At 44.5% G+C, this 27,386-nt stretch overlaps 2 protein-coding genes and 1 non-coding gene across 3 annotated transcripts; 2 read left to right on the top strand and 1 right to left on the bottom strand.

Annotated features, from left to right (window-relative positions):
* The first annotated feature begins 19,044 nt into the window (after nucleotides 1-19,044).
* LOC141032875 (uncharacterized) lies at nucleotides 19,045-20,868 on the top strand. The gene is made up of 2 exons (XM_073506254.1): nucleotides 19,045-19,362; nucleotides 19,675-20,868. The coding sequence occupies exons 1-2, from the start codon at nucleotides 19,045-19,047 to the stop codon at nucleotides 20,866-20,868; spliced, it is 1,512 nt and encodes a 503-aa protein (XP_073362355.1).
* A 57-nt stretch (nucleotides 20,869-20,925) lies between these two features.
* On the top strand, nucleotides 20,926-22,256 carry LOC141032874 (uncharacterized). The gene is made up of 2 exons (XM_073506253.1): nucleotides 20,926-21,759; nucleotides 22,179-22,256. Exons 1-2 carry the CDS (start codon nucleotides 20,926-20,928, stop codon nucleotides 22,254-22,256), a joined length of 912 nt encoding a protein of 303 aa, XP_073362354.1.
* A 2,945-nt stretch (nucleotides 22,257-25,201) lies between these two features.
* LOC141032876 (small nucleolar RNA SNORD36) lies at nucleotides 25,202-25,281 on the bottom strand. The gene has a single exon (XR_012194823.1). It is a non-coding gene; the product is annotated as a small nucleolar RNA SNORD36 (small nucleolar RNA).
* Nucleotides 25,282-27,386: the final 2,105 nt, after the last annotated feature.

Raw genomic sequence — 27,386 nt, 5'->3', positions numbered from 1 at the left:
AACGATTCGTGAAGAGGGGCACGATCGTCTTTTTTATGTCCGCGTAGAGCGCGCGTTGTCGGTGTCAAAACCGGCAGATCTCGGATAGGGGGTCCCGAACTGTGCGTCTAAGGTGATGGTAACAGGAGGCGGGGGACGATGTTTACCCAGGTTCGGGCCCTCTCTATGGAGGTAATACCTTACTTCCTGCTTGATTGATCTTGATGAATATGAGTATTACAAAAGTTGATCTACCACGAGATCGTAATGGCTAAATTCCTAGAAGTCTAGCCTATATGATTATGATTGCCTCTACGGACTAAACCCTCCAGTTTATATAGACACCGGAGGGGACTAGGATTGTACAAAGTCGGTTACAGAGAAAGGAATATTCATATCGGTACGCCAAGCTTGCCTTCCACGCCAAGGAGAGTCCCATCCGGACACGGGACAGAACCTTCTGTCTTGTATCTTCACGGCCCATCAGTCCGGCCCACGTAACATAGTCCGGACGCCCGAGGACCCCCCCAATCCAGGACTCCCTCAGTAGCCCCTGAACCAGGCTTCAATGACGATGTGTTCGGCGCGCAGATTGTCTTCGGCATTGAAAGGCGGGTTCCTTCTCCAAATACTCCAAAATAGCCTTCCGAACACAGGAAGCGTGTCCGACTCTGCAAAACAAATACCACACACAACCGCAGAGAGTATAATATTTCACGAGTCCAATCTGCTGACAACTTTTAATAGCGTGACATCACGTCACCACCCGGTTATTATTTCGAACCGTTTTTTAGCCTGCCGCCCCATATTTCGAGATGCGGTTTCATTGGCACGTCTTGTCAAAGCAGAGATTGTGTCCCCTTATTGCGGGTTTTTCATCAATACGGGCGTGGGTAACCCAACCGTTCTGTTGGCATGATTCCTCAGGAATAGGCAGGTTTTAAGGCCTAGGAGGAGGCATTTGATATTCATCGCCTTTATAAAGGGGCTAAGACACGTCTTTCTCCTTTACGCCAACCCTTTCCTCAACCTTTCCAACCTCGAGTTCCAGCACCCAAGGTTCAATTTAATTGCTTCGCGTTTCCCAGTCATGTCCGGACCCGGTCCTCAAGGCCGATGGATGGCTTCCTCTGTCACAGAGGAGGATATTGTGAAGCTCCGGGCGGCAAGGTACCTGACCGCGGAAATCCCCCACAGGCTTCCTGCTCAAGGGCAGGTTATTCCTACTCCCAGATCCGGCGAGAGGGTCGTATTCATCTCCCACTTCCTCCGAGGGCTAGGGTTCGCTCTTCATCCCTTCGTTCGAGGGCTCATGTCTATTACGGGCTAGATTTTCACGATCTATCTCCGGACTCCTTTCTTCATGTCTCGGCGTTCATCATTATGTGTGAGGCCTTCCTCCGTATTCCCCCACACTTCGGCTTGTGGCTCAAGACCTTTAATGTGACGCCGAAGGTAGTCGACAGGAAAAAAGCGGAGTGCGGTGGCGCTACAGTGAGCAAACTCACCAATACTCCTTGGCCAAAAGGCTCCTTCACAGAAACTTCCAACCTATGACAGCGGGAGTGGTTTTATATCACTGAACCCCGTGGTACCAAGTGTGCAGCTACACCTGCGTTCCGATCCGGCCCTCCGTTATGGCTTGCATCATGGATTAATAAGGGGCTGGACTGGGGATCAATTGATGAAGTGCGGACGCTGCAAAGCCGCATCCGGAGCCTCATTGAAAAGGACACCGGCCTTATCAACGTAATCCAAGTAATGCTAGTCCGCCGGGTCCTATCGTGCCAGCGACGGCCTCTCCGCATGTGGGAGCTCAATCTGGAAGGACCACGAACCCTTCAGCACTTCTTTGGCACGATGCTCAGAGGAATGTGGAAATTATTCTTCGGGACACGAAAACAGTGGCCGGATACTACAGAAGACCTTGGCCTTGACTGCAACCATCCGGATACCTTAATAAGCACTCAACTCCTGAACACAGCTTAGTTAAATATCTCATAACAATATACTGAGAAAACCATATTCGGCCAGGGCTGGATAAAGAAGGCGGAGAGAATTAGGTGTTCGGCCCCTCTTCCCGAAGACTCAGCTGATCCGGTGTTAACAAGGATGCTGGTTCCGGCACCATATCAAGTGTCGGCGAAGGAAGACAACGAGGAGAGCAAGAAGGCCCAAGGTGGCCCTCATTCTGGAGGCACGCCAGACACCATGTCCGGGGAGATTAGAACTCCCCCTTCTGAAGACAAAAGGGAAGGAGAAACTGGCATCCCTTCTCCCCGTGGGAAGAAGAGGACCGCCTCCGAATAATTGAAGATAAAGGCTTCTAAGCGAGGGAAGATATCCCTGTCAGGCGGTTCCGATTCGGGAGACGACGTTGTCACGCGGTTCCTCCGTAAGGATAAGCCCTTAGCCGAATCGTAAGTGAACAAGGGTGTCTTAAACATATCTCGTTCTTTCCTGGTTGCAAGGGTAACATTTAAAATATATGTTTGCATTCCGGCATGCAGCCTTCCTCCACAGTCCTCCTCCTCGGGGGATCTTCTTCCGGAGATGATGGAAAGCGAGACGCCTCCGCAGACCTCCCCGTCCAATGAGGCAGACGACTCCGAGGTGTCGTCCCGGAGGATCTCTCCCGATCAACAAGTGGTGCGAAGGACAATGAAGACTAGGCCCGAAGGTGATACTTCGGCCGTCCAGGGTCCGGGGTGTGCGGCCCCTACGGGGACCAACAATAAAGGCCCTAGACTATCCGGTTTACAGCCGGGGACGACTCTAGGGGTGAATAAGCATATCCCTTCGAAGGGTGTCCGTACTCCCGCAGCCGTTCCCAGGAATTCAGAGGCGCCGGATACATTGATGGGTATGTTGCAACATGCGTCTGTCTCGGAGGAACATCGTACCTTAATGGGTATGGTAGTTGAGAGGGTTCTGTCCGCGAGAAGCGGATTGAATGAAGCCTTCATGGGCCTGCTAAGAGGCCTCGAGGTATGCAATGTAATATTTTCAATTGTGTTATAAATGCAAAATGCGCCTGTGTATAGATAGTAGCCCCTGAGACTCTGGTTGGCGTCCAAAGGGAGGCGGTCAGAGGATCAAGAAAGATATGCCCAGGAAATAATCTGACTAATTGGAACACGGGCTGTTACATCCCTGGCGACTGCCCAAGCTACAGAGGTTGCAGATCTAAAGCAGAAACTTGATGTGGCGGATGATGACATCGCGTTGATTAACAGGCGGCTCGACGAGGCGCAAGGTATGTCTTTGGGGCAGTCAGTATATGCAAGTACTATAATATGAGCATGACGCTGGGAATTGTATACTGAGATATGCATAACTGCAGATAGTGCCGCCGCAGTTGAGACCCTTCGGGCTGAGCTTGCCCGGGCCAAGGAGCAAGCCAGGTTGAGTAATGCGGCTGCCGAAAGGCCAGCTGCTGAATTAAAAGCCGAACAGGCTGCTCAGCGCCAGTGCGAGGTGAGAATATCTACTATGGCACTTGAGCTAAAGGATGCCACCAGCCGATGCGAATTTCTCAAGGAAGATAACAAAACCAGAACGGCCGATCTTGACAAGGCCTTACAAGAGGCGAGGGAAGCACGGTCCGAGTCCAGAGCGGCTCGGGAGGAGATCCGGCAAGCTGGGGAGATCGCGGCCGGTAAGCCTTTTTTATTACAAACTAAATTCGGCGATCCGAAGTATGCCCCGCTTAATCAAATGTGGATTTCTCCAGACGCATTTTTTGACTTGCTGAAGAGTGTCTCCGATGCGACCCAGTTTTTCCAAGCGCAAGAAGGACATGAGACAGAAAAGCTTTTCTGGTCACAATTCAGCATGCCAAAGCATCTGCTGTTGCTGAACGAACAGATGGCCCAGTGGGCCGAGCTCCACAAGATATCCGGATCTACCATGAAGGACGTCGTGGTCCGGCTGTGGCCGACTGAGCCAATTCCGAATAATTATTTCGGTTTGGTGCAGCGACTTGTTGATGTGGTGCCGCGTATCGATGCCGTTAAGCAGTCAATGTGCATAGAAGGTGCACGGATGGCCTTTGCCCGCGTCAAGACGTACTGGGCGAAGATGAAGGCCACTGATATTGCAACGAAAAGTCCACCCAAGGGCAAGGACCATCACACGCCAGAGCATTATTTTGAGGATGTCCTAGAGGGTGCCCGCTTTATAGAGGGTCGGTGCTCGAAAGATATTATGTTTGAGTGAAATGTACCAAATTGTAAAAACAATATTATGATATATTAGGGCTATGTTTTTATACTTTTGCCTCAAAGTTTTTGGTGCCTCATGTGCGGCCGTTTTTTATATAATCTGAAAGTTTACCAGTTGTCGGCTTCGGCCCCCTCGCGTATAATGCGGGGGTGTTCGGAAAAGAACTTGATCACTCTTGACCCAACGTCTTGGTCCATTAAGGAGGTGTCAATGCGGCGAACCAAGCAATCAGACTATAGGGCTTTAATACTTTCACTTAGCCATAGGAGTTTGACGGTGGGTCTATGATATAGCCCCTGGTATGTACGCGGTTATCCGAATAATGTGCGTTTACATACGTGACCAGAAGAATGGTCCTTCCTGTAATACGGAAGGAATCGCGAAGATTCCGAAGAGTCAGCGAGTGGTTGACCAGCTCTCGCCTCATCATGACAGTCAGTTTTCGGCTTTCTCTACTGAGGTGCTCATCCGGACAAACCAGGACACAATCGCAGTAGTTCTCCCTTTACTACCCTAGCTGATAGAGCGGAACGTAAGATAGTAAGCACAGGAGCCGGGCAACCCAACTATTGACCAAAGACATGATTCGGAGCTGATGCATATAAGGCCAAAACTCGTGATGCCGAAGTATGATATAAAGCTGTTCGGACTTGACGGCAACTCATATATTGCCATATCGAGCCCCTGGCAATATATGCCAAGGTGCGTGCGTGAAATAACCACAGAAGCAAAATTCAGTTCTTTGAGAAAAGTGAATACTGAATGCGGGTTATGTTGATTGGCATCTGAACGATACGTCCAGTGCGATCTTAAAGATTATAACGCTACCACCAAGGCTATTTGACATGCCGGGGATCGAAGGCTGAGAAAAAGGGCACTCTACAGGTTTGGAAGAAAGAGTGCGGTCTACAAAAAGCATTTGGTCCTCCTGCCGCACATCTACGCTGCCTTGCCTTGGTTAAAGGACTTCTCAGCAAGAATAGTCACCTGTGGTAAAAGATAAAAAACAGTTAGAAAAAGGAAAGAGACTAGTAGAGTGCAGACCGCATTGTAGGTTTGTCCGTATTGTGCTTCCGCTGGTGACCAGGGTATTTTAAGTGCATAATTATGTATGCGCGGTACAAAGTTCGCGGCTATATGGGGCGGACGATGGAGGCCGAACTGCTAATCCAGCTCTGAGGTTGATCGGTCCTGTTTAATGGAGACCGGCGGCTTGACGGCCGACGAAATGCGCGGCTTGATAAGGCCACTTTGTACTTCGGCCGCAATAGCCGTAGTATGCTCCTATGTACGGAGGGAGCATTCCGTATTCCCGTTTATCATGATGATGCGGCGTGTACCGGGCATCTTAAGCTGGCGATAGGCGTAATGTGGGACTGCATTAAAACGAGCAAAAGCGGTACGCCCGAGTAGTGCATGGCAGCTACTGCGGAGCGGGACAATATCGAAGGTCAAGCCTTCGCTTCGAAAGTTGTTTGGTGACCCGAAAACGACTTCCAATGTAATTGAGCCCGTGCAGTGGGCTTCTACGCCGGATATTGTTCCCTTGAAGGTAGTTGTGGTGGACTTCATTCTTGAAGGATCAATGCCCATTTTGCGGACAGTGTCTTGGTAGAGTAGATTAAGGCTACTGCCGCTGTCCATAAGGACTTTCGTGAGATGGAACCCATCGACAATTGGATCGAGGATGAGAGCTGCCGGACCTTCATGACGGATACTGGCTGGGTGGTCCTTGCGATCAAAAGTGATTGGGCGGGCTGCCCATCGGCTTGATTTTGGGGCGACTGGCTCTATGGCGCAGGCGTCCCGTAGCACGCGCTTGCAGTCCACTGTAGGGATGTTCATCACGTATACCATGTTCACTGTTTTTACTTCGGGGGGGAATTGCTTCTGACCCTCGGTGTTTGGTTGGCGAGTCTCTTCGTCATCACTGTCACTGGGCGGCCCCTTCGCCTTTTGTTTGGCATTAAGCTTGCTGACTTGTTTAAAGACCCAACAGCTTCTGTTGGTGTGATTGGCTGGTTTAACGGGGGTGCCATGGATCTGGCAGGGCCGATCCAGTATCTTGTCTAAATTGGATGGTCCGTCTCTGTTTTCCTTGAATGGCCTTTTCCGTTGACCGGGGTTGGAACCACTGAATCCGGCGTTAACCGCCGTGTCCTGCGTTCCTTCATTATTGTTACAATGTTTATGTTTATTGCGTCATGGCTTACCGTTGCCGTCTCGGACTTCGGAAGTGCCCGGATCAATGGTGTTGTTGCTTCTACGGGCGAGCCAGCTGTCTTCTCCCGCGCAAAAGCGGGTCATTAGAGCGGTGAGGACAGCCATGGATTTTGGTTTTTCTTGACCGAGGTGGCGGGCAAGCCATTCATCCCGGACGCTATGTTTAAAGGTCGCGACGGCTTCGGCGTCCGGACATTCGACAATTTGGTTCTTTTTAACTAAGAACCTAGTCCAGAGTTTCCTGGCCGACTCCCCGGGCTGCTGGATGATGTGACTTAGGTCATCGGCGTCCGGAGGCCGGACATATGTACCTTGGAAGTTATTGCGGAAGGCGTCTTCCGAGTCTTCCCAGCTGCCAATGGAGTCCTCTGGGAGGCTGTTTAGCCAGTGCCGTGCTGATCCCTTTAGTTTTAGTGGGAGGTATTTGATGGCGTGGAGGTCATCACCGCGGGTCATGTGGATATGGGAAGGAAATCTTCAATCCATAGTGCGGGATATGTTGTTCCATCGTATGATTCGATATTCATGGGTTTAAACCCTTACGGGAACTCGTGTTCCATTACATCATCAGTGAAGCAAAGGGGGTGTGCGGCACCTCTGTATCGGACCAAGTCGTAACATAGCTCGGATGGAGTTCGTCTGCGGTATTCGGCCCAGTGGTGGTTGTGTTTGTGAAGTCCGGCTAGATGGCCGTCGTCGCGCGTCGGGGCGCCCCCCCCCCCCCCCCCCGTGATCCGTAGATCGATCTGGTCTGACCTGCTCTGTTGTCCAGGTCCTGCTGCAGGTCGTATGTATGACCCCGGGCTGTTGTGTCTCTGCCCTTACGGCAAGGTGGTACGGGCTGGTGTTCGTCTTGAGTTGCCGCTTTGTCCCGTCCACGTGGTGGTCGGTCAGCCGCATTACGCGCTGATGGTACGGGCTCCAGAGCCTCGTCATCGAATTGGGGTAACAATTTGTGCTTCAGGTAACTTTTGGTTGGGCGCTCGAGGCCGTATTCCTCGGCTTCCAGGACATTAGTCCATCTGTCATTGAGCATATCTTGGTCATCTTGAAGCTGCTGTTGTTTCTTCTTCAGGCTCCTTGCAGTGGCTATTGGCCGGCGCTTAAAGCGCTCCTGCTTGAGAGGTTCCTGAGGCATGATGAAATCCTCGTCGCCGAGGCTCACCTCATCCTCGGAGAGCGGAAGATAATTGTTGTCCTCCGAGTCTTTGTTTACGGCCTGTTCATTAGGGCTGAATCGCCCATCTTCCCGTTTACCCTGTTCGGAAGTTGGCTCAATGGGGTCTTCATTGTCTTCGGCATCGTCTGGAGTATTATTTTCTCCTGTGCCGGTATTGCTGTTTTTTCCGCAGCGTGATTTAGAGCGGTGTTGCGGACGTCGACGTTTTGATTGTGTCTCAGGAGGTATATCCTCGACTGGATTTTTCTCATTATCGTCGCCACCCTCTTTGGGTGTATCCATCATGTATATGTCGTACGAAGAAGTGGCCGGCCAGCGTCCGGCGGGCGGCGGGTTTTGGGCCTGCTCTTCTCCGGCATCGAAGCCGTAATCGTGCATGTCAGTTAAGCCTTCAACAGTGGCTATGAAGTGGGTGGAGGGTGGGATGTAAAATTCCCCGCCCATAGCCCCTAGTCCGGGCTGGGCGTGGTTCGGACGCTGCTCCTCTGTAATAACGAGGGATCGCATTAGGTCCAGTGCCTCACTTAAGGGCAAAGTTTGGCCAGGGAAAAGAGAGTTTGTGGGGCACGGCGGGAAGAAAACTCCTGGGTTGAGCTCACACGATATCGACTCCGAAGGTTCGGAGCCGGTGTCCGGATAAGAGTCCGGCTCTCCCGTGCCGGGCTCAACGGCCGCTGACAGTCCGGCGGGCTCAGGGATCCCGCCTTCGGGCCCGATGATGCGCTCCGGATTTAAGGCCAGAGCGGAGGTTGGGGTCGTGAATCTTTGGGAGATCAAGTCTCCTCGGATATCCGCGACGTAGTCCAGATTCCTAGAACTAATCTGGTGACCTGGGATGCAACTGTCGATCTAGTCTAGATGGCCAAGCGAGTTGGCCCGCAGTGCGAAGCCGCCGAATACGAAGATCCGACCGGGGAGAAAGACCTCCCTCAGGGCAACATCGTTGTAGATGATTGACGGAGCCATCGAACCTCTCGAAGACGACGCAGCGGAACTCCCAATGAAAGCACCAATGTCGGTGTCAAAACCGGCGGATCTCGGGTAGGGGATCCCGAACTGTGTGCCTAAGGTTGATGGTAACAGGAGGCGGGGGACACGATGTTTACCCAGGTTCGGGACCTCTCTATGGAGGTAATACCCTACTTCCTGCTTGATTGATCTTGATGAATATGAGTATTACAAGAGTTAATTTACCACGAGATTGTAATGGCTAAAACCCTAGAAGTCTAGCCTGTATGATTATGATTGCCTCTTCGGACTAAACCCTCTGGTTTATATAGACACCGGAGGGGACTAGGGTTGTACAAAGTCGGTTACTGAGAAAGGAATCTTCATATCGGGACGCCAAGGAGAGTCCCATCCGGACACGGGAGAGAACCTTCTGTCTTGTATCTTCACGGCCCATCAGTCCGGCCCACGTAACATAGTCCGGACGCTCGAGGACCCCCCAATCCAGGACTCCCTCACTCGTAGAGCCCTGTACGAGCCCTCATCGGCCCAATTACTTTTGTACGCTGAGGGTATACATGTATTGTACGTGGGCGTTTCGTTTTCCCTTGTCACGTTCCCCTTGTCACGTGCGGCGGTCGTGGGCTAGCCATGGGCCACGCCACGCATGAAAACTTCCAAAAAAGTCCCATCCTATAAGAGGGGGGGACCACCACCGGCCGCATCCCCCCACCATTTCCCCCCAAATCGGCTCACTCCCTCCTTCCTTGGCGCATCGTCTCCCCCTCGTCTCCATCGCCCCGCCACCGCGCCTACTCGCTCAACCCCACCGCCTCCCTCTCTCCGGCGGGTTCTCTTAGGCTTCGATGGAGCAAGGTCGTGGCGCTGCCGCCACTGCGCACGGAGTTGTGGTCGAGGCCGCGAACACCGCGGCAGATGCCGTCCAAGAAGTGGTCGCCGTCGGCGGTGCGGGAGATGTTGCACCCGCAGTCGGTGGATTGGTCGCTGCGGCGGCGGATCTGGTGGAGCAGGGGGTGGTGGGCTCGGACTCCGTCGTGCCGGACCTGGTGGTGACGGCGTCTGGTGGCGCACTGGATGTAGGTGCGGAGGCGAGCGACAAGCAGGTGGTGGATGTGGTAATGCTTCTCGTTCCCCTCCTTTCATAGTTGTAGTTGATAAGCAGAAGATTTAGTAGATAGGGTTTTTATAGTAGATTTGTGATTGAATGCGGCACCCCGTTCTGCTTGTTAGGGTTTTTTGATTGAATAGGGAACCCCATTTCAGAGTTAGGGTTTTTTGTAGTTGATTCGTGCTTGAATGCTACAGAGATCATAATGAGAGTTAGGTTTTTTATATTAGAATCTGGATTGCCGCATGTGCTCAGATTTTGTTCTGTCCTGTATATGTTGTTAGATTTGTTGTGCATATTCCCTCAGTGGGCCACGACAGGGGCTGAGCAGCCACCCAGTGTATCTATTAAAGTTGTTATTGTACAAATGAGGTTAAAATCCTACTTTCTTCATTTGAAGTCTATCAATTAATTGTTGAAATGAACACGGTACGTTTAACTAGTGCGCAATTTCAAAATAGTTAGGAGCTTCACTTCATTATCCATAAACTAAAATTGTAGGTAGGTTTATTTTTGATCTGTAGGATTGTTGTACTTATAAAGTCAACCATAAGTAGGTTTGCTAGACATGCAACTATGCCAGATGACCAACTCATATTAAATTCTTGTTGCATAACTCCATGCATGAATGCCATATGAAATAGTTTCACACCTAGCACCAAAAATTGCACAAAGATTTCCTTTCCTAAAGCTCATGGCATTACAATATACCATCTAATATAAGGTTCAGAGAATAGGGCAGCTGATGCACCACTATGTACATTACATGCATGAGCAGATGAACTAAATGCAATTACTTGTTGTCAACCACAATGGCTCACTGATTGGCAGAATGTACTACCTCCATTGGCAGAGAGCTGAGCACTCACAAGATTAGTGTTGGTGCCCAGTCTGGCATTATAGTTTGAAGGACCACAGTCAGCATGACCTAAAATTTTAGTTTGACCAAGCTATCATTGTAGAATGCTTGACCTTTGGGTACAGTTTAATTTTAGGTCAAAGTATCATTTTAGATTATTAGAAGCACATTGCAGATTGCTTGACCTTTGCATACTGTGTTATGTAGTTAGTAGTATAATTGAATTACTTATATTGCAGAAAGAGGAAGCTGCTGGCACCAAGAGGAAGCTGGCCATTGCTGGGTCCAACAACCCATCTGATTCTGACGACGTCGAGGAGGTGACCCCAAGTTGTTTTTTGTCTGTTTATTAATCTGTGTGAGATGTTGTTTGTTGATGATGCCCTATATGAATGCCTCTAAATTGGAATGTTATGTAGTTTATTCATTGATATCATAAAGTTGTGTTGTTTGGTCATTAATTAGCTCTAAATGGCATATTTGTGGTCTTTGTTCATGAAACCATATCTGAATGCATATAAATGGAAATATTGTGTTTTTTGTCCATTAAATTATTCTAAAATGGAAAGTTTTGTTATACTTCCAATTAATTCCTCTAAAAGTTGTGTTGTTTGTGCATTAATTAGCTGTAAATGAGTTATGTGTGGTGTTTTTTCATGAAACCATATATGAATGCATATAAGTTTGCTATTCTGTTGTTTGTCCATTAAATTCTTCTAAATGGAACTATTATGTTGTTTGTGCATTAATTAGTTGTAAATGGGCTATTATGTTTGTTTGTTCATTAAATTCCAGTAAATGGCAATTATCTGATGTTTGTTAATTACATTACTCTAAATGGGAAGTATGTATTTATGCAAATCATTTGTATGTGCAGTACAACTCTGGAGATGAGGTGGAAGAGTGGAACCAAAAGTCCTTCATTTAGCATGAAGCCAAGAAGATCAGTGAGAAGGGGAAGGCGGCGTACTACAAGTGGGGCAAGTTCAGGTGCCCATACTACACCACTAAGCCAATTCCCAAGGATGGGCTGTATGAGCACCTTATGTTGGATGCATGCGGTTTAGCGACGAGTGTGGGAGCGACGTGAAGATCAGGGCAGAGCATGCAGCCCTCCTGAAGGCCATGGGTCCCATCTAGTCACCCTCTGTGAAGCTGGTAGTGGTACTAATCATCAGTATAGTTGATGATGTTTTACTTTTGCACTAGTATGGTTGTGAACTATGAATCTGGAAGGTGGAAGTGGTTGTGAACTGTTTGAAGGTTGTAGTATGGCAGACTCTTAAGTAATCTAGTATGTCTCTGAAGTATATCAACTGTCTAGATGCAGATCAGCTATGCTTTGTTGCAGTGTTTATATTCTGATGCTGCAATGATCACAGTAGGTGCTTCAATGTTGCTTGACTGACGAGACATGCTGCATACAGTGGCCATGTGCTTGGTAATGGAGTGTGTGAAGAACAACAATGGAATGAAGATTTAAGGGATTTTTGTAATAAAAGCGTGAAATCCAAGAAAGAAATTATCCTATTTATTTGAATTTGTTAACTGAAACTGATTTATAAGAAAAAGAACGAGTAAATGTTAGAAAGAAAAAGTAGTGTTTGCAAAATATAACGTTTGAATTAGCATGGAATTTTTTTGTCGATGTTTTCATCTGTCGCATCTATTTGTCTTACCATTACAAATGTTTTTTATAAAGAAGTACACAAGCCTTATCTACATAGGATAGAAAGTGAAATACATGGACTTGAGGTTTTCATAAGTTAGCATGATTGAATCTTCCATTACAAATATATTATAAAAATTAGAAAATGTTGAAAATCATTTTTGTCAATGTTCTTAAGTTAGCATGATTGAATATTCCATTTCAAATATATTTTTAAAATTATAAAATGTTGAAAATCTTTTTTTGTCAATGTTCATAAGTTAGCATGATTGAAACTTCCATTTTAAATATATTATAAGAATTAGAAAAATTTGAAAATCTTTTTTGTCAATGTTCATAAGTTAGCAAGATTGAATCTTCCATTTCAAATATATTTTAAAAAGTGGAAATTTTGGAGGTGGTCGAAAAAATCACCGCCTTCCGGAGGGACCATTTGGTCTAACTTAAGGCAGTTTTTGAAAAAAGGTGATTTTTTGCACCACCTCCAAATCACCCAAATTTTCTTTTACATGGTGACCCACATGTGCCAAACATGGCTATGAAAGAAAATTTGGAAAAAAACATTTTACAATGCCCCCTTGAGGTATAGACCGATGTTTTGATCGTTACAGTTTCATTGCTACTGCTTTCTTCATGACTTATACATGTTCCTCTTACTATGAGATTATGCAACTCCCGAATACCGGAGGAACACTTTGTGTGCTACCAAACGTCACAACGTAACTGGGTGATTATAAAGATGCTCTACAGGTGTCTCCGAAGGTGTTTGTTGAGTTGGCATAGATCAAGATTAGGATTTGTCACTCCGTGTATCGGAGAGGTATCTCTGGGCCCTCTCAATAATGCTCATCACTATAAGCCTTACAAGCGATGTAACTAATGAGTTAGTTGCGGGATGAAGCATTACGAAATGAGTAAAGAGACTTGCCGAAAACGAGATTGAACTAGGTATGATGATACCGACGATCGAATCTCGGGCAAGTAACATACCGATGACAAAGGAAATAGCGTATGTTGTTATGCAGTTTGACCGATAAAGATCTTCGTAGAATATGTAGGAACCAATATGAGCATCCAGGTTCTGCTATTGGTTATTGACCAGAGATATGTCTCGGTCATGTCTACATAGTTCTCGAACCCGTAGGGTCCGCACGCTTAACGTTCGATGATGCAATAACTATGGACCCGAAGGTCTGTGGTAAACTACTCACGCTTCGTCGGAGAGGTAATGGTGTTGATGTAGAAGCCCTCTATGATCGAATCCCCCTCTGGCAGGACGTCGGAAAAGGCCCCAAGATGGGATCTCACGGGTACAAAAGGTTACGGCGGTGGAAAAGTGGTTCCGTGGCTCCCCCTGATGTTTTTAGGGTATAAGAGTATATATATGCGAAGGAACTAGGTCAGGGGAGCTACGAGGGGCCCACGAGTGTGGGGGCGCCTACCCCCCTGGGCGTGCCCTCCTGCCTCGTTGCGTCTCCGACTTCATCTCGAAGTCTTCTGGTTTGCTTTCGGTCCAAGAAAGATCATCGCGAAGGTTTCATTCCATTTGGACTTCGTTTGGTATTCTTTTTCTACAAAACTCTAAATAGGCAAAAAAAAACAAAAATTGGCACTAGACCCTCGGTTAATAGGTTAGTCCCAAAAATAATATAAAATAGCGTATTAATGCTCATTAAACATCCAAAACAGATAATATAATAGCATGGAACAATCAAAAATTATAGATACGTTGGAGACGTATCAAGCATCCCCAAACTTAATTCCTGCTCGTCCTCAAGTAGGTAAATGATAAAAACAGAATTTTCGATGTAGAATGCTACCTAACATATTTATCCATATAATTTTGAGGTAATATCACCTGCAGTCATACAACTTACGCTCAATGTTCAGTTTGGTGCTAAAACTTTAAAAATACGAATTTGTGGTCATCTAACTTGCGTCCTTGTGCACATACGGTCACTTTGCTTGTATTCAGACGTATCCTGCGCTGATGTGGCATGCCAGCGTGGTTATGCCCACTGTCAATGATTGGGAACAGCTTGAACGAGGCGCGCATGTTTTTATTTTATAGAAACACCCCCCGTTCTATATTTAATTAAGCAGCAGCCCCTCAATAACACATGTGTGTACAACTTAATCGCAAAGAGAATAATAAAAAGGATTTGAGGGGATTTGAACTCTAGACATCGTATACACACATGCACTAGCTACATACTCGTGACTATAAAGAGATGTGCCTTCTTTAATATAGACGCAGATTCTTTTTAGATTCCATTTTTCCCCACGTTCAGCCAGGAAACCGGTTCCAAAAAATCTCACCTTTTTGGCCAAAAAATTTCAAATGAAATTCAAATTTAAAAAATCGCAAGTTCAATTCATTGTCGTTCTGATATTGTATGCATACGAGAGATATATATTTGACATGGTTTCTGTCATTTAAATTAAAAAATTCAGGCAATAACATATTTTTCCGGGGACCACAAAAATTTCTGGTAACCGATCTGTTATCAGAAATTCGGTCCAGGAGAAAAAACCTGAATACGAGTAGTTTTAATTTCCAAATATAAAATTTATTGTTTATCTTTTAGACAATTATAGGTACTTGGTGTAGTGGTTAGCTCCTGCGGTTTCACACTTGAGGTCGACGAATGGAATCCATCGGGCCCCTTTTTTCCCCGCGGAATTATCCATGCGCCCAAGTTACAAATTTTTTGTTGACTCACTGATGGGTGGGCCCTGTGTAGATTAGTCTAGTTACCTGGTTAGCCTAACCTGTTGTTAGTATCACACTGATTAGTGGCCCCACCCCTAAATTACCAGTTAGACATGTGTGTCTATTTATCTGATTAACCTGGACAAACTTGACATGTTTTTCTTTTTGAGAATAACTTGACGTTCTTTTGTGTGCAATCAAATAGATTTTAGTTGTGCATGTACAACATCAAGCAGCACTCGTGGGATGGATGTATTGTTTAATTAACAGGATGTTGGTTCGAACCCAATCTACCCCATCCTTTTTTCATTATATTTGACGTCTTTTGTCGTCATTAAATAAATTACATAGGGATTTTCTGAAATGAAAAACGGCGTGCTAGGGTCACCGAGCACCTTGTGCACTCCTAGTCACTGACAGGTGGGCCTCCGTCAAGCTGGCGCGCCATGTGGGCAGGCCATACGGCTAGATACGAGCGAAGTGACCATATTTGCACGATAACGCAAGTTGGATAACCATAAATTCGTATTTTCAAAGTTTTAGCATCAAACTGAACATTGAGCGCAAGTTCTATAACTCTCGGTGATATTACATCTATAATTTTATTTATTGTGGCATGAACGTTTAGATCCGAAAGATTCAAGACAAAAGTTTAATACTGACATCTATATCTATACCTACTAATAAAAGAAATAGGTATTCTTGGTCCGTCATGGCGTTTTGCAGAAACCCCCTGAGTTTTTATTGTAATGAAACCGTGGTACTGATATAAGTTAAAAAAACGATTCGTTTACATTTTATAATAACGCCTTTGACTTTTAAAATAATCAACGTGCGGTCTTTAATAATAAAAAGAGGTGCACGCTGGGACTCGAACCCATGACCTCTCGCAGTGTCTCGGTACATGCCATAGTTAGTCCGACTCAGTATCAAAATAACACCCAAAAAATATACTCAATGAAAGAGTCCGAATCTTACTTAGATACATACAGGAGTCTGAATCCTACTTAGATACATACACCACGTTCACGTCCAGGGCCACATCATACCGGGCCGTGTATACGTACATGCCATAGTCAGTCCGACTCAGTACCAAAATAACACCCAAAAAATATACTCAATGAAAGAGTCTGAATCCTACTTAGATACATACAGGAGGCCGAAACCTACTTGGAGTCAGGTATCGCTGGTGCTACAAATACACCTGTACCTCCACGTGATTCTTACACAATCTCAAGTCTTCAATTCAATTAAATAGAATCAGTTTCACACGTCGCCTTCTAGATACCTTTGGTTCAATTAAGCTGCTAAGCTCCCAAGTCAGATTAACATCAGGTATTTTCGTTGCGTATTTTCATATACGACATCCTTCAACATCTCTTTCTTTTTGCGAATTCTTCAACATCTTTAGGAACACCGGTACCTGCCATGAAATGAATAAGTTTATCATTAGCAATTTGAAATTTCCGAACAAATAGTACACCAAACCGTACTTTGAGCAACAAATTTACAAGATTTTATATATGATACACTGAATCATATTTAAACATCATTGTTGACAAGGAAAAAATAGATGCAATTATTTGACTAGATTGCACACTGAACTAACATATACAAGTTTAATCAATTTTCCATTTCTAATATTTCTTACACTTCCAAAACTCTCATGCAGGCAAGCATTTTGATCACATTCTCCAGAGATGGATGCTAAGGAAAGAAGAAGGAAACTAGACAGAGAGCGCTATGCACAAATGGCCGATGAAAAAAGAGAGGAAAAACCCAAAAAACGCCGTGAAGGCTATCAACAAAAGAAAGAAAAAATATGCGCACAACAAAGGCAGATATATGCAAAAATGCAGCCGGAACAAAAGAAAGCTAGAATAGAACATATCAATGAATTGAAACGCAACACAGCAAGCAAAGACTCCATTGCACTGGAGAACCCTGCATATATCGCAACTGAAAAAGAAGTTGGTACTTCTACCTTTCCTGATTACAGAAAGCATGTCACACCACGAGAAAGGCAAACATTGCTACACCGTCGTAACAAAGAATTCACGACAAGACAGAGGCATGTATCATCGAAACAAGATGTATCTATGACGGAAACCGGCGATGCCAACACAGAACCTCTACAGCAACCAGAAGAAATGATTTACGGTAATACTAAATTTTACACAATACTCGCGTTCAAAATAAATATACAAATGTTTGTACAACAAACCATCTTTTATGGACAGACATCCCCTCATCAATGTTTCCAAGCATCAAAGAAGCAGATACACCAAGTGACGATCACAATAAGGTGGCGTTGTGGCCAGACATCCCGTCTTCAATGTTTCCAGCAATCAAGGAAGTAGATGCACAAATACAAACATTATACAATGATGTTCACGGTAAGGTTATAAAATTTCCTATATATTTTTATGCAATACAAAAATTACATATAAATAATTACTACACAGGCAAGGATGAGATTATATGTGAGCATGATGCTACCATGAAAGAAGTAGATACACCAACACAATCAATCAATAATGACGATCAAGGTAAGGTCATCAATTCCATATATGTTCTTATGAAATCCAAAGAAATATATTATACAATAAAAAATTGCAACACAGGTAATAATGAAGTCATATTTGAAGAGGACATAAACGAGGACGAATACATGTTCTCTGGTCAAGGTATGCTCAATAGAATTTAAATATATTTTAATCATTATATAGCTTCTGTACTAACTTTTATGCTACAAACCAAACTAGAATGGGACAGAGAAGTGGAAATTGAAATCAAAGAAGGCGAGGAAATGCACAACCCTGATCCTTATGATTTCGTCTATAGCAACATACCCAAAAAAACACGTGCTCAAAACAGAAGAAAATTGCAGATTCTGCCATGCAAGAAAATTCAAGTATGAAACTAAGAAATTATGCTGCAGAAAAGGACAGATAAGACTAGCCAATGCAGATACACCACCTGAACTCATGAGACTTTGGACAAGCAACGACTCTGACGCAAGACATTTTCGGAACAATATAAGATTTTTCAATGGCCACTTCTCGTTTACTACTCTATACTGCCATCTTGACAGAGACACAACTGACATGCGAACAACTGGTGGTATTTACACCTTTCGAGCACATGGTCAGATCTATCACAACATACACTCATTTGGTAATAGTAGATCAGATCCAAAGCATCTAGAGCTATACTTCTACGACGATGATCCAAGCTCAGAGCATCGGTACCGCCATTGCCGCGAGGAAATGTACGAGCAAGACAAGCATGTGATCGGGATAATAACCGACATCCTACGGGATAACCCATACTCTCAACAGTTTAGGAGTTTGGGACGAGCCCAAAACCTTGAGGACTACAGACTCGTCTTAAACCTGGACCAAAGATTGGACCAGAGAACATACAATGCGCCAATAAATTCAGAGGTAGCTGCAGTGTGGATTGAAGGAAATGAAAGAAGAGACACTTATGACAGGAATGTAATACTACATGGAAACAACAACGAAAAAGAGCACATTCGATCATATTACGGGTGCTCTGATCCGTTGTCGTACCCTCTATTCTTTCCAAGAGCTGAACTGGGTTGGCATAGGAAAATCCCAAAGAGGGATACAGAAGCGGAAGATATTGGTGCTGATGATATCAGTAATGATGATGACCCAGGTAAAATTTTCATATACTATTATATTCAAAATTCAATTTAACTAACTTTTGATGTCACAATATTTGCACAGATTCTGCCAACGGCCTGTGGGTAACCATGAAAGAATACTACTGCTATAAATTCCATACACGACCAAGCATATTCAACCCAATATTGCACGGCGGACGGCTTTTTCAGCAGTTTGCTGTAGATACATACATAAAGATTGAAAACTCCAGACTGGGTTACATGTGGCATCATCAAAACAAAATAAGGGCGGATCTATACCAAGGCCTTCTAGACAGCATTCAAGCCGGAGAACAGAATGGAGATGCAATTGGAAAACGGAGAGTACTTGCGTCATCATTTATTGGAGGGCCATGAGATAAAATTCGTCGGTATCAAGATGCTATGGCTTTAGTTAGAAAATATGGAAAACCAGATGTATTCCTCACAATGACCTGCAACCCCAACTGGGAAGAGATCACACGTGAACTACAGTTTGGACAAACACCACAAGATCGCCCAGACATTGTCGTTCGTGTTTTCAAGGCGAAGCTAGAAGAAATGAAGAAGCAACTATTTGAGAAGGCCATTCTTGGAAAGGTTAAGGCATATACATATGTCGTAGAGTTCCAAAAGCGGGGATTAGCACATGCTCACTTTTTGCTCATCATGACTGGAAAATACAAATACACATGTCCGGAACAGTATGACAGAATCATCTCCGCTGAGCTCCCTAACAAGCACAAGTACCCAGAGTTATACAAAATGGTAATCAAACATATGATGCATGGTCCTTGCGGTGCATTGAATAAATTTTGTCCATGCACAAAGAATCGTCCGTCATGCAAGAACAATTATCCAAGGCCATTTAATGAAACTACAATTCAAGGTAAGGACTCTTACCCACTGTATAGGAGACGCAATGATGGTCGGACTGAAACGGTATGAAAATGCCAACTGGATAATAGGTGGGTAGTTCCTTACAACCCATATCTTTTGCGGATGTTCAACTGCCACATAAATGTTGAGATATGCTCGAGCATTAAAGTTGTTAAGTACTTGTTCAAGTACATCTATAAGGGACATGACCGAGCATCTGTACCTGTAACTGACAAAGTAGACGAAGTCGAAATTGACGAGATTAAACAGTACAGAGACGCGCGGTGGGTGACACCTCCGGAAGCACTCTGGAGAATATATGGCTTCGAATTAAGCAAAATACACCCACCAGTCTTGCAACTGCAGCTACATCTTCCAAATATGCACATGGTTTCATACCATGGCATGGAAAAAATAAAGAACATTATCGACCGTGATGGCACAGAAAGATCAATGTTGACCGCGTACTTTGAAGCAAACAGCTTACATGAGAAAGCACGAGGCATACTATACAGAGACTTTCAGGAATATTATACTTGGCAAAGACAAGGGAAGTTTTGGCAAGAGAGGAAACGAGCCGCTGTCTTCCAGGTTGGCAGGATGGTCTCGGCACACCCGGCTGAAGGAGAACAATATTATCTTCGAGTACTCCTAAACCACGTGACAGGCGCCACCAGCTACGAAGACCTACGAACAGTCCATGGACAAGTAATGCCAACCTTCTGTGAAGCTGCAGAAAAACGGGGGCTCATTGAGGCAGACAACACACTAGATGACTGCATGACAGAAGCAGAGTTGTTTCGAATGCCATCATCACTACGAAGGCTATTCGCGGCAATCTTGGTTTTCTGTGAACCCAGCGATGTACGTGGCCTATGGAACAAACACCTTGACGCAATGTCAGAAGACTACAGCAGAAACTGCAAATGCAAGCACACAGTCGAACAGATGGTGCTGAGAAATATCAGGGACATGTGGCACTCAATGGGAAAAGACATAGAATCGTTTCCTCTTCCAGAGATCGACAAACGACATGAGACAACTGGCGACATACCTAGGGAGATCGTTGAGGAGACCTCCATCGAGGTGGACCCTGAGGACGTATCGTTGCATAAAAACCTAAACATCGAGCAGAGGAAGGCCTACGACGAAATCCTAGCCATGGTTGACCGCCAAAGAGGAGGTATATTCTTTGTCGATGGGCCAGGAGGCACAGGAAAAACTTTTCTTTATAGGGCGCTCTTGGCCACAATACGCGGACAAGGCAAGATTGCCGTGGCGACGGCCACTTCCGGTGTTGCTGCTTCCGTAATGCCTGGAGGGAGGACCGCATACTCGAGGTTTAAGATTCCACTAAAAATAGATGATGGAGCTATTTGTAGCTTCACAAAATAGAGTGGGACAGCAAAGCTACTCCAAGCAGCATCACTAATAATCTGGGATGAAGCATCTATGACAAAGAGACAAACGGTGGAGGCGCTAGACAAAAGCATGCGGGACATAATGGATAGACCAGATCTTCCATTTGGTGGAAAAACGATCGTATTTGGGGGAGATTTTAGACAAGTGCTACCTGTTGTCCAAAAGGGAACAAGAGCCCAGATAGTAGATGCATCACTACGCGGGTCGGAGCTCTGGAATTGCATGCGTCAATTGAAGCTTGTGCGCAACATGAGGGCTCAAAACGACCCATGGTTCGCAGAATACCTACTACGCATTGGAAATGGAACCGAGGAGACAAATGATGATGGTGAAATACTTCTACCTACAAGTATATGTGTGCCAAATAAGACGGATGATACCGCCTTGGATAGACTTATTGACAGTATCTACCAAACGGGGAATGCTTACCTAAAAGATCCAGAGTACATCACCTCAAGAGCAATTTTATCCACAAGGAATGACTGCGTAGACAAGATCAACCTAAAAATGATTGATCGCTTCCAAGGGGAGGAGATGGTGTACCACAGCTTCGATTCAGTAGAAGACGACCCACATAACTACTATCCACCAGAATTCCTAAACACCCTAACCCCAAATGGACTGCCTCCACATATGCTGAAGCTCAAAAAAAATTGTCCAATCATACTACTCAGGAACATTGACCCTGCTAATGGGCTCTGCAACGGCACCAGACTGGTCGTACGTGGATTTCAGAAAAATGCAATTGATGCAAAGATTGTGGTAGGGCAGCACTTTGGAATGCGAGTTTTCTTGCCTCGGATACCATTATGCTCATCTGACGACGACATGTTCCCGTTCAGTTTTAAGAGAAAACAGTTTCCAGTCAGACTTAGTTTTGCAATGACAATAAACAAATCACAAGGCCAGTGTCTACCTGCCTGAACCTGTTTTCTCACATGGTCAACTATATGTCGCGCTTTCTAGAGCAACCGCGACATCTAACATAAAGGTACTAACAGGTACACACGATGTGAACAAGGAGACAAACAATAGAAAAAATAAAGGTGACACGTGCACAAAGGAGAAGAAGAAAAGGAAGAATAAGATCAGTACAAGCGATACATACACAAAGAATATTGTTTACACAGAAGTCTTGACCAAATAGGTAATGCAATATTTCAACTTTGTGTTTATAAATTCAGTTTCAACTTAGTACGTTCATTCATGACCAATTTAATAATTTATATTACACATTGGATCTCTAATTTTCTAACCTTAAAATTACTTCTTGTATTCTTCAGAACAATCAAGCTGTCAACTTCGGAGTTAGAATTCAGGACTACTTGATCGTCTTGAAGGAGGATGTCTTCATGTTCTGAACCACTAACTCATTCATGGATATTTATTTATATAATATGGCCAATAACTCATTAATTTTTATTTAAATATTTGATCACTTTGATGATCTCTATTATGGTTGTACAATCTATGTATGCAAATTTACCAACGATGAGTAGCTAAGGTGAAATTGAGACTTACCGGTCAAAATAGAGACATATTTCTCGCCTTGGAGCTGATGTTGTTGCACTGATTTTTCTAAACATCTTTCGAGAGAAACTCCTTCTCTAGAAAGGATCCATTCTTAGCAACGAATGTCTTGCCTTCGGATCTGTGATAGAAGGTGTACCCAACAGTCTCCTTTGGGTATCCTATGAAGACACATTTCTCTGATTTGGGTTCGAGCTTATCAGGTTGAAGCTTTTTCACATAAGCATCGCAGCCCCAAACTTTAAGAAACGACAACTTTGGTTTCTTCAAACCACAATTCATCAGGTGTCTCTAAAGCATAACCCCAAAACGATAGCGGTAAATGAGTAAGAGACATCATAGATCGCACCATATCTAGTAAAGTACGATTACGACGTTCGGACACACCATTATGTTGTGGTGTTCCGGGTGGCGTGAGTTGCGAAACTATTCCGCATTGTTTGAAATGAAGACCAAACTCGTAACTCAAATATTCTCCTCCACGATCAGATCGTAGAAACTTTATTTTCTTGTTACGATGATTTTCCACTTCACTCTGAAATTCTTTGAACTTTTCAAATGTTTCAGACTTATGTTTCATCAAGTAGATATACCCATATCTGCTCAAATCATCTGTGAAGGTGAGAAAATAACGATACCCACTGCGAGCCTCAATATTCATCGAGCCACATACATCAGTATGTATGATTTCTAATAAATCTGTTGCTCGCTCCATTGTTCCGAAGGACAGAGTTTTAGTCATCTTGCCCATGAGGCATGGTTCGCAAGTACCAAGTGATTTATAATCAAGTGATTCCAAAAGTCCATCAGAATGGAGTTTCTTCATGCGCTTTACACCAATATGACCGAAAGGCAGTGCCACAAATAAGTTGCATTATCATTATCAACTCTGCATCTTTTGGCTTCAATGTTATGAATATGTGTATCACAACCACTACAGGAAATATGTCAACTTGTGACCCTCACTATTGGCCGCTGAAAGGTCATAGTTTTTCATTTGCGACCTTTTGTGACCAAAAACAGAAGGTCAAAAGCTGGCGGTCGTAAACTGAAATTAGTGACCTTCTTTGTGATATGTAAAAGGTCGTTGGTTCCATGACCAAATTTTTTGTCACTAGCAACCTCCTCAGGCCACGTAGGCATCCAACGTGGCAAGCTGATGTGGCACAAGAATCAGCCCGGTCCAATTCGGTTTTCTACATGGGCCTAGCCCAACAATTCGGCCTTTTTAATATAAATTTTTTCTCTTAATTTTCGCTAGCTACATGGGCCTGGCCCAACAATATGGCCTTTTATATTCTAATGCAACCTTTTATAGTCTACTGCTTTTCTATTTTCAGCCATTTTATTTTGCAATGGGTCCCACTTGTCATGCTTAGCTCAAAATTGGTCCCGCACATTATAACTTGGACCCACTTGTCAGGTTTCCATTTCACGGGTATTCAAATCACATACACAATCATTGTTTCGAACAGACTAGAGAGCAAATGAAACTGGTCCAAAATAATACTACATCAATCTATTACAATCGTTACAGTATATTACAACCCAGATATGCCTACTACTGCCTATACAATTACAACACATAATATGCTACCCTTTGCTGATATGCTTCACAGCTTCGGACATGGATTCGCACTTCACCTATGCAAAAATAAGAATAAACATATAAGAATAAGAATAGGTACAGAACATCAAACAGTAGCCAATGAGGGATCCAATAACTTATAATCAAGAATTGACAGCAAATGCCATGTACATAAATAGTATGACTAACACTAACCAGTATGCGTTCATGGAGTGACTAAAATGTTCTCACTAGCTAGGATTTTTTTGGTATATAATATACTGACATGTGCAACTCTCTAAATTGATCATAGAAATGAAAAGTGTAAGAACAAGTTTCAGAATCCAGGCATGTCAAATTTTAAGCACCAGCAAAATAGATCTAACAAACCAGACCATGATAATCATGCATCAGGATTTATGGTTCTAGAAAAACAGTAAAGAGATGGACATACACGCATCAAGCATACCAGCTACTACAATAAGAGGTCCAGATGCTCCAGGAACTGCACTTCGGCAATCGTGCAGTAGCTAGGGATTGAGGAGGATGAGCTTGTTGTATCCATTGTACCTGGGTCATATTTAGGTACACAATTAGCTAATATGTCAACATTTAGTTACCATGAACATAAAACAACGAACCCGGATAAGAATTAGCAGTGTAGTACAGAATGTATCACTATAGCTTTGGGAAATAGTTAAGTCTTGTGGGTATCTAGTTTACTTGCATATGGCCAACACTAACCAGTATGAGTTCGTTCAATAACTAAAAAGTACTCAGTAGCTGACAATGTATAGTTTACACATATAAACCGAAGATTCAGCAAAGGCATGTTGATAAAACAGTGAAAACAATGGTATCTTGTATACTGCCATGCATGAGCACTTCTTAATATTTATATTCATCATCACAACAACCTATAACCACCTATGCTCACTGTTCAAATCTATGCATAGTTCAAAAGCTTGATTTTGAAACATCAAATGTATCAGAATAATCATATGAATCATCATTTTCTCAGCCCATCTACCAAGTGCAATACTTCATCATTCTAGGTAAATTAAGATGTTAAATGACTAAAACTAGTAGTATGCTACAATCATATGGTACTGGTTAAAAAATGTGACCAGAGGACTACACTTGAACACATCACTTGCAATGCCTACTGGAAGGAGCAAGTGTATAGAAGAAAACAAACATTGGACAGGCTGGCCATCAGTCTTAAAAACCTCAATTTTGTATTCATCAAAGAGAATCTCAGGAATATGTTGTTGTAGCATCATCTGACCAGCCAATCGATCATTAACACACGTGCACACACAGAGCAGAGAACGATTTGAAATCAAGTGCAAGAATTGCTGCAACACATAAAACTAGCATGTTACGGTTTGTGGGTGATGGGGAAAATGCATGTGAAGTGCATAAATCACAGAGGGGTGTGTACAATACACACCATCTTTGACAGCAAGCAAAACAGACAGGAATAGAGCATGTCAACTACTGTAAAGCACAATCACTAGCATGGTGGTGAGAGAAGTTTCCAGACGCCAACCATTCTTCTTGCAGGTGCTGGACGCCCCCGCCTTGTAGCGTGAGTGGAGGTAGCACGCAATCTGCACCAACAAAGCACCAAAAACAACATCAATCCCCTGCGTCACAGTCTCACGGACAGCCAAACCCTCTTAATCCTAAAAACAAAAAAGACGTCAGCACCACCGAGGAGGAGGACGCACCGAGATGAAGGTGAACTTCTGGGGCGGCGTGCCGACGCCGATCTCCCTGAAGTACTATCCATTCATGTAGTTCTTGAGCGACACGATGTCGCCCTCCTCCTTAGAGCAGAGGGTGCCGGCTACACCGCCGCCGAGGAGGAGGTCCTGTTGTGCCTCCTCGCCACCGGAGAGGCGCGTGGCGACATGGCTGTACTGGTTGATGGGGCGCTTCTTGAGCGCGTTCCGCACCAGGCCCTCGGCCTCGGACGTTGGGAGGAGGGTTTGCAGCAGCATGGCCGCGAGGAGCGCCAGGTCGACGCCTCTGCAGGTACCCATAGTCGCGATCTGCAGAAAATCGCAGGGCTTAACCGAACCGTAAGAGGAATTTCGTAAAGTGGAGGTAAATCCTAGTGAGGAAAGTAGCAGAGCATGTTGCGGGTCCATGAGAAGAGAAGTAGCAGAGAGGGAGGGGAGAGCTCACCAGAAACCGAAGAGGATCCCGCCGACCGAGCTCACGGTCTCTCTGCAGGAAGATGGGGACGAGGAGACGGCGAGGAGATGGGGACGAGGAGACGGGGCGAGGAGGTGGAGACGGCGAGGAGATGGGGACGAGGAGATGGGGCGAGGAGGTGGAGACGACGAGGAGGTGGATACGGCGAGATGGGGTGAGGAGGTGGAGACGGCGAGGGTCGGGCGGAGGCGAGGAGATGGGATCTGGGGGATCGAGAGGGGACGGGGACAGAGTGGGTGGGGGTGGCGGCGGGGTCGAGGGAAGGGTGGGTGGGTGGGTGAGTTAGGGTTTTTGTTCTTGGGAGAAGCTCCACCGTTGGATGGGTGCGCGATGGATGGCTCAGATTGCGTTAAATTTGGTGATCCGCGTGAAGGCGGTTCCTCGCGTCTCATTGGTCCGACCACTCTGAATTTTTTTAAAACATAACAATGGGCGTAGTTTGTCAAAATGATCTCATATTTTGCATAAGTGTGCATCTTGTAATGACAAACAATGTTGCCCAATAGAGATTTCATTTTCTTTTCACAAAAAATTCATTTACCATTTTTCGAGTGCATAAAAAGGTTTTTTATGAAGAACCTACCAAATACTTACCATTTTTCGAATGCATAGTTTGTTTAAATGCTACAATATTGTGCACAATGGTGCATCTTGAAATGGCAAACAATGTTGTCTAAGGAAGTTTTCATTTTCTTTGGACGGAAATTTCATTTTCCATTTTTCGAGTGCCCAAAATGAGTTTTTTTGTGAAGAACCTACCAAATAATTGTTGCAAAATTGGACCAAATCATTTTTCCAAAACACTAGGCCATATTTAATGCACAGTTGACCAAATGGTTGGGTGTCAAAAGTTTTGATCCACCTCTAGTGAAAACGATAAATTTCCGCCGTTTCAGCTGGAAGCGGGTCAAATTTCAACTACGGCTGCCTCATAGTTTTCTATTTATTTTTCTAAAAATCATTTCTAGGTAAATAAGTATCTATTTAATCAGAGAAACAGCAAAAAAAATCCAAGATTCAACCACTAGCTAGGAACGGTCATTCCCGCTGTTTTGACCGCATTTTGAAACGGGCATACAAAATTCAAACAAAATCAAAAAATTGGAAAACCTTCGCATTGTGTCATTATATGTGACCAAGTTACCAGGAAAAATAACAAGCTTGTAATACG

This window comes from Aegilops tauschii, unplaced genomic scaffold, assembly GCF_002575655.3.
Source record: "Aegilops tauschii subsp. strangulata cultivar AL8/78 unplaced genomic scaffold, Aet v6.0 ptg000616l_subseq_263:174507_obj, whole genome shotgun sequence".
NCBI lineage: Eukaryota > Viridiplantae > Streptophyta > Magnoliopsida > Poales > Poaceae > Aegilops > Aegilops tauschii.
Note: the sequence above shows the minus strand (reverse complement) of the source record. Positions and strands in the feature narration are given on the sequence as shown.

Bases quoted from the DNA above. Each gene is read 5' to 3' on its own strand.
- LOC141032874 (XM_073506253.1), top strand. From the start codon at position 20,926: ATGACAAAGAGACAAACGGTGGAGGCGCTAGACAAAAGCATGCGGGAC. The intron at 21,760-22,178 runs GTCAGACTTAGT...TGTATTCTTCAG, and splicing joins TTAAGAGAAAACAGTTTCCA to AACAATCAAGCTGTCAACTT.
- LOC141032875 (XM_073506254.1), top strand. From the start codon at position 19,045: ATGACCTGCAACCCCAACTGGGAAGAGATCACACGTGAACTACAGTTT. The intron at 19,363-19,674 runs GTAATCAAACAT...TACATCTATAAG, and splicing joins ACCCAGAGTTATACAAAATG to GGACATGACCGAGCATCTGT.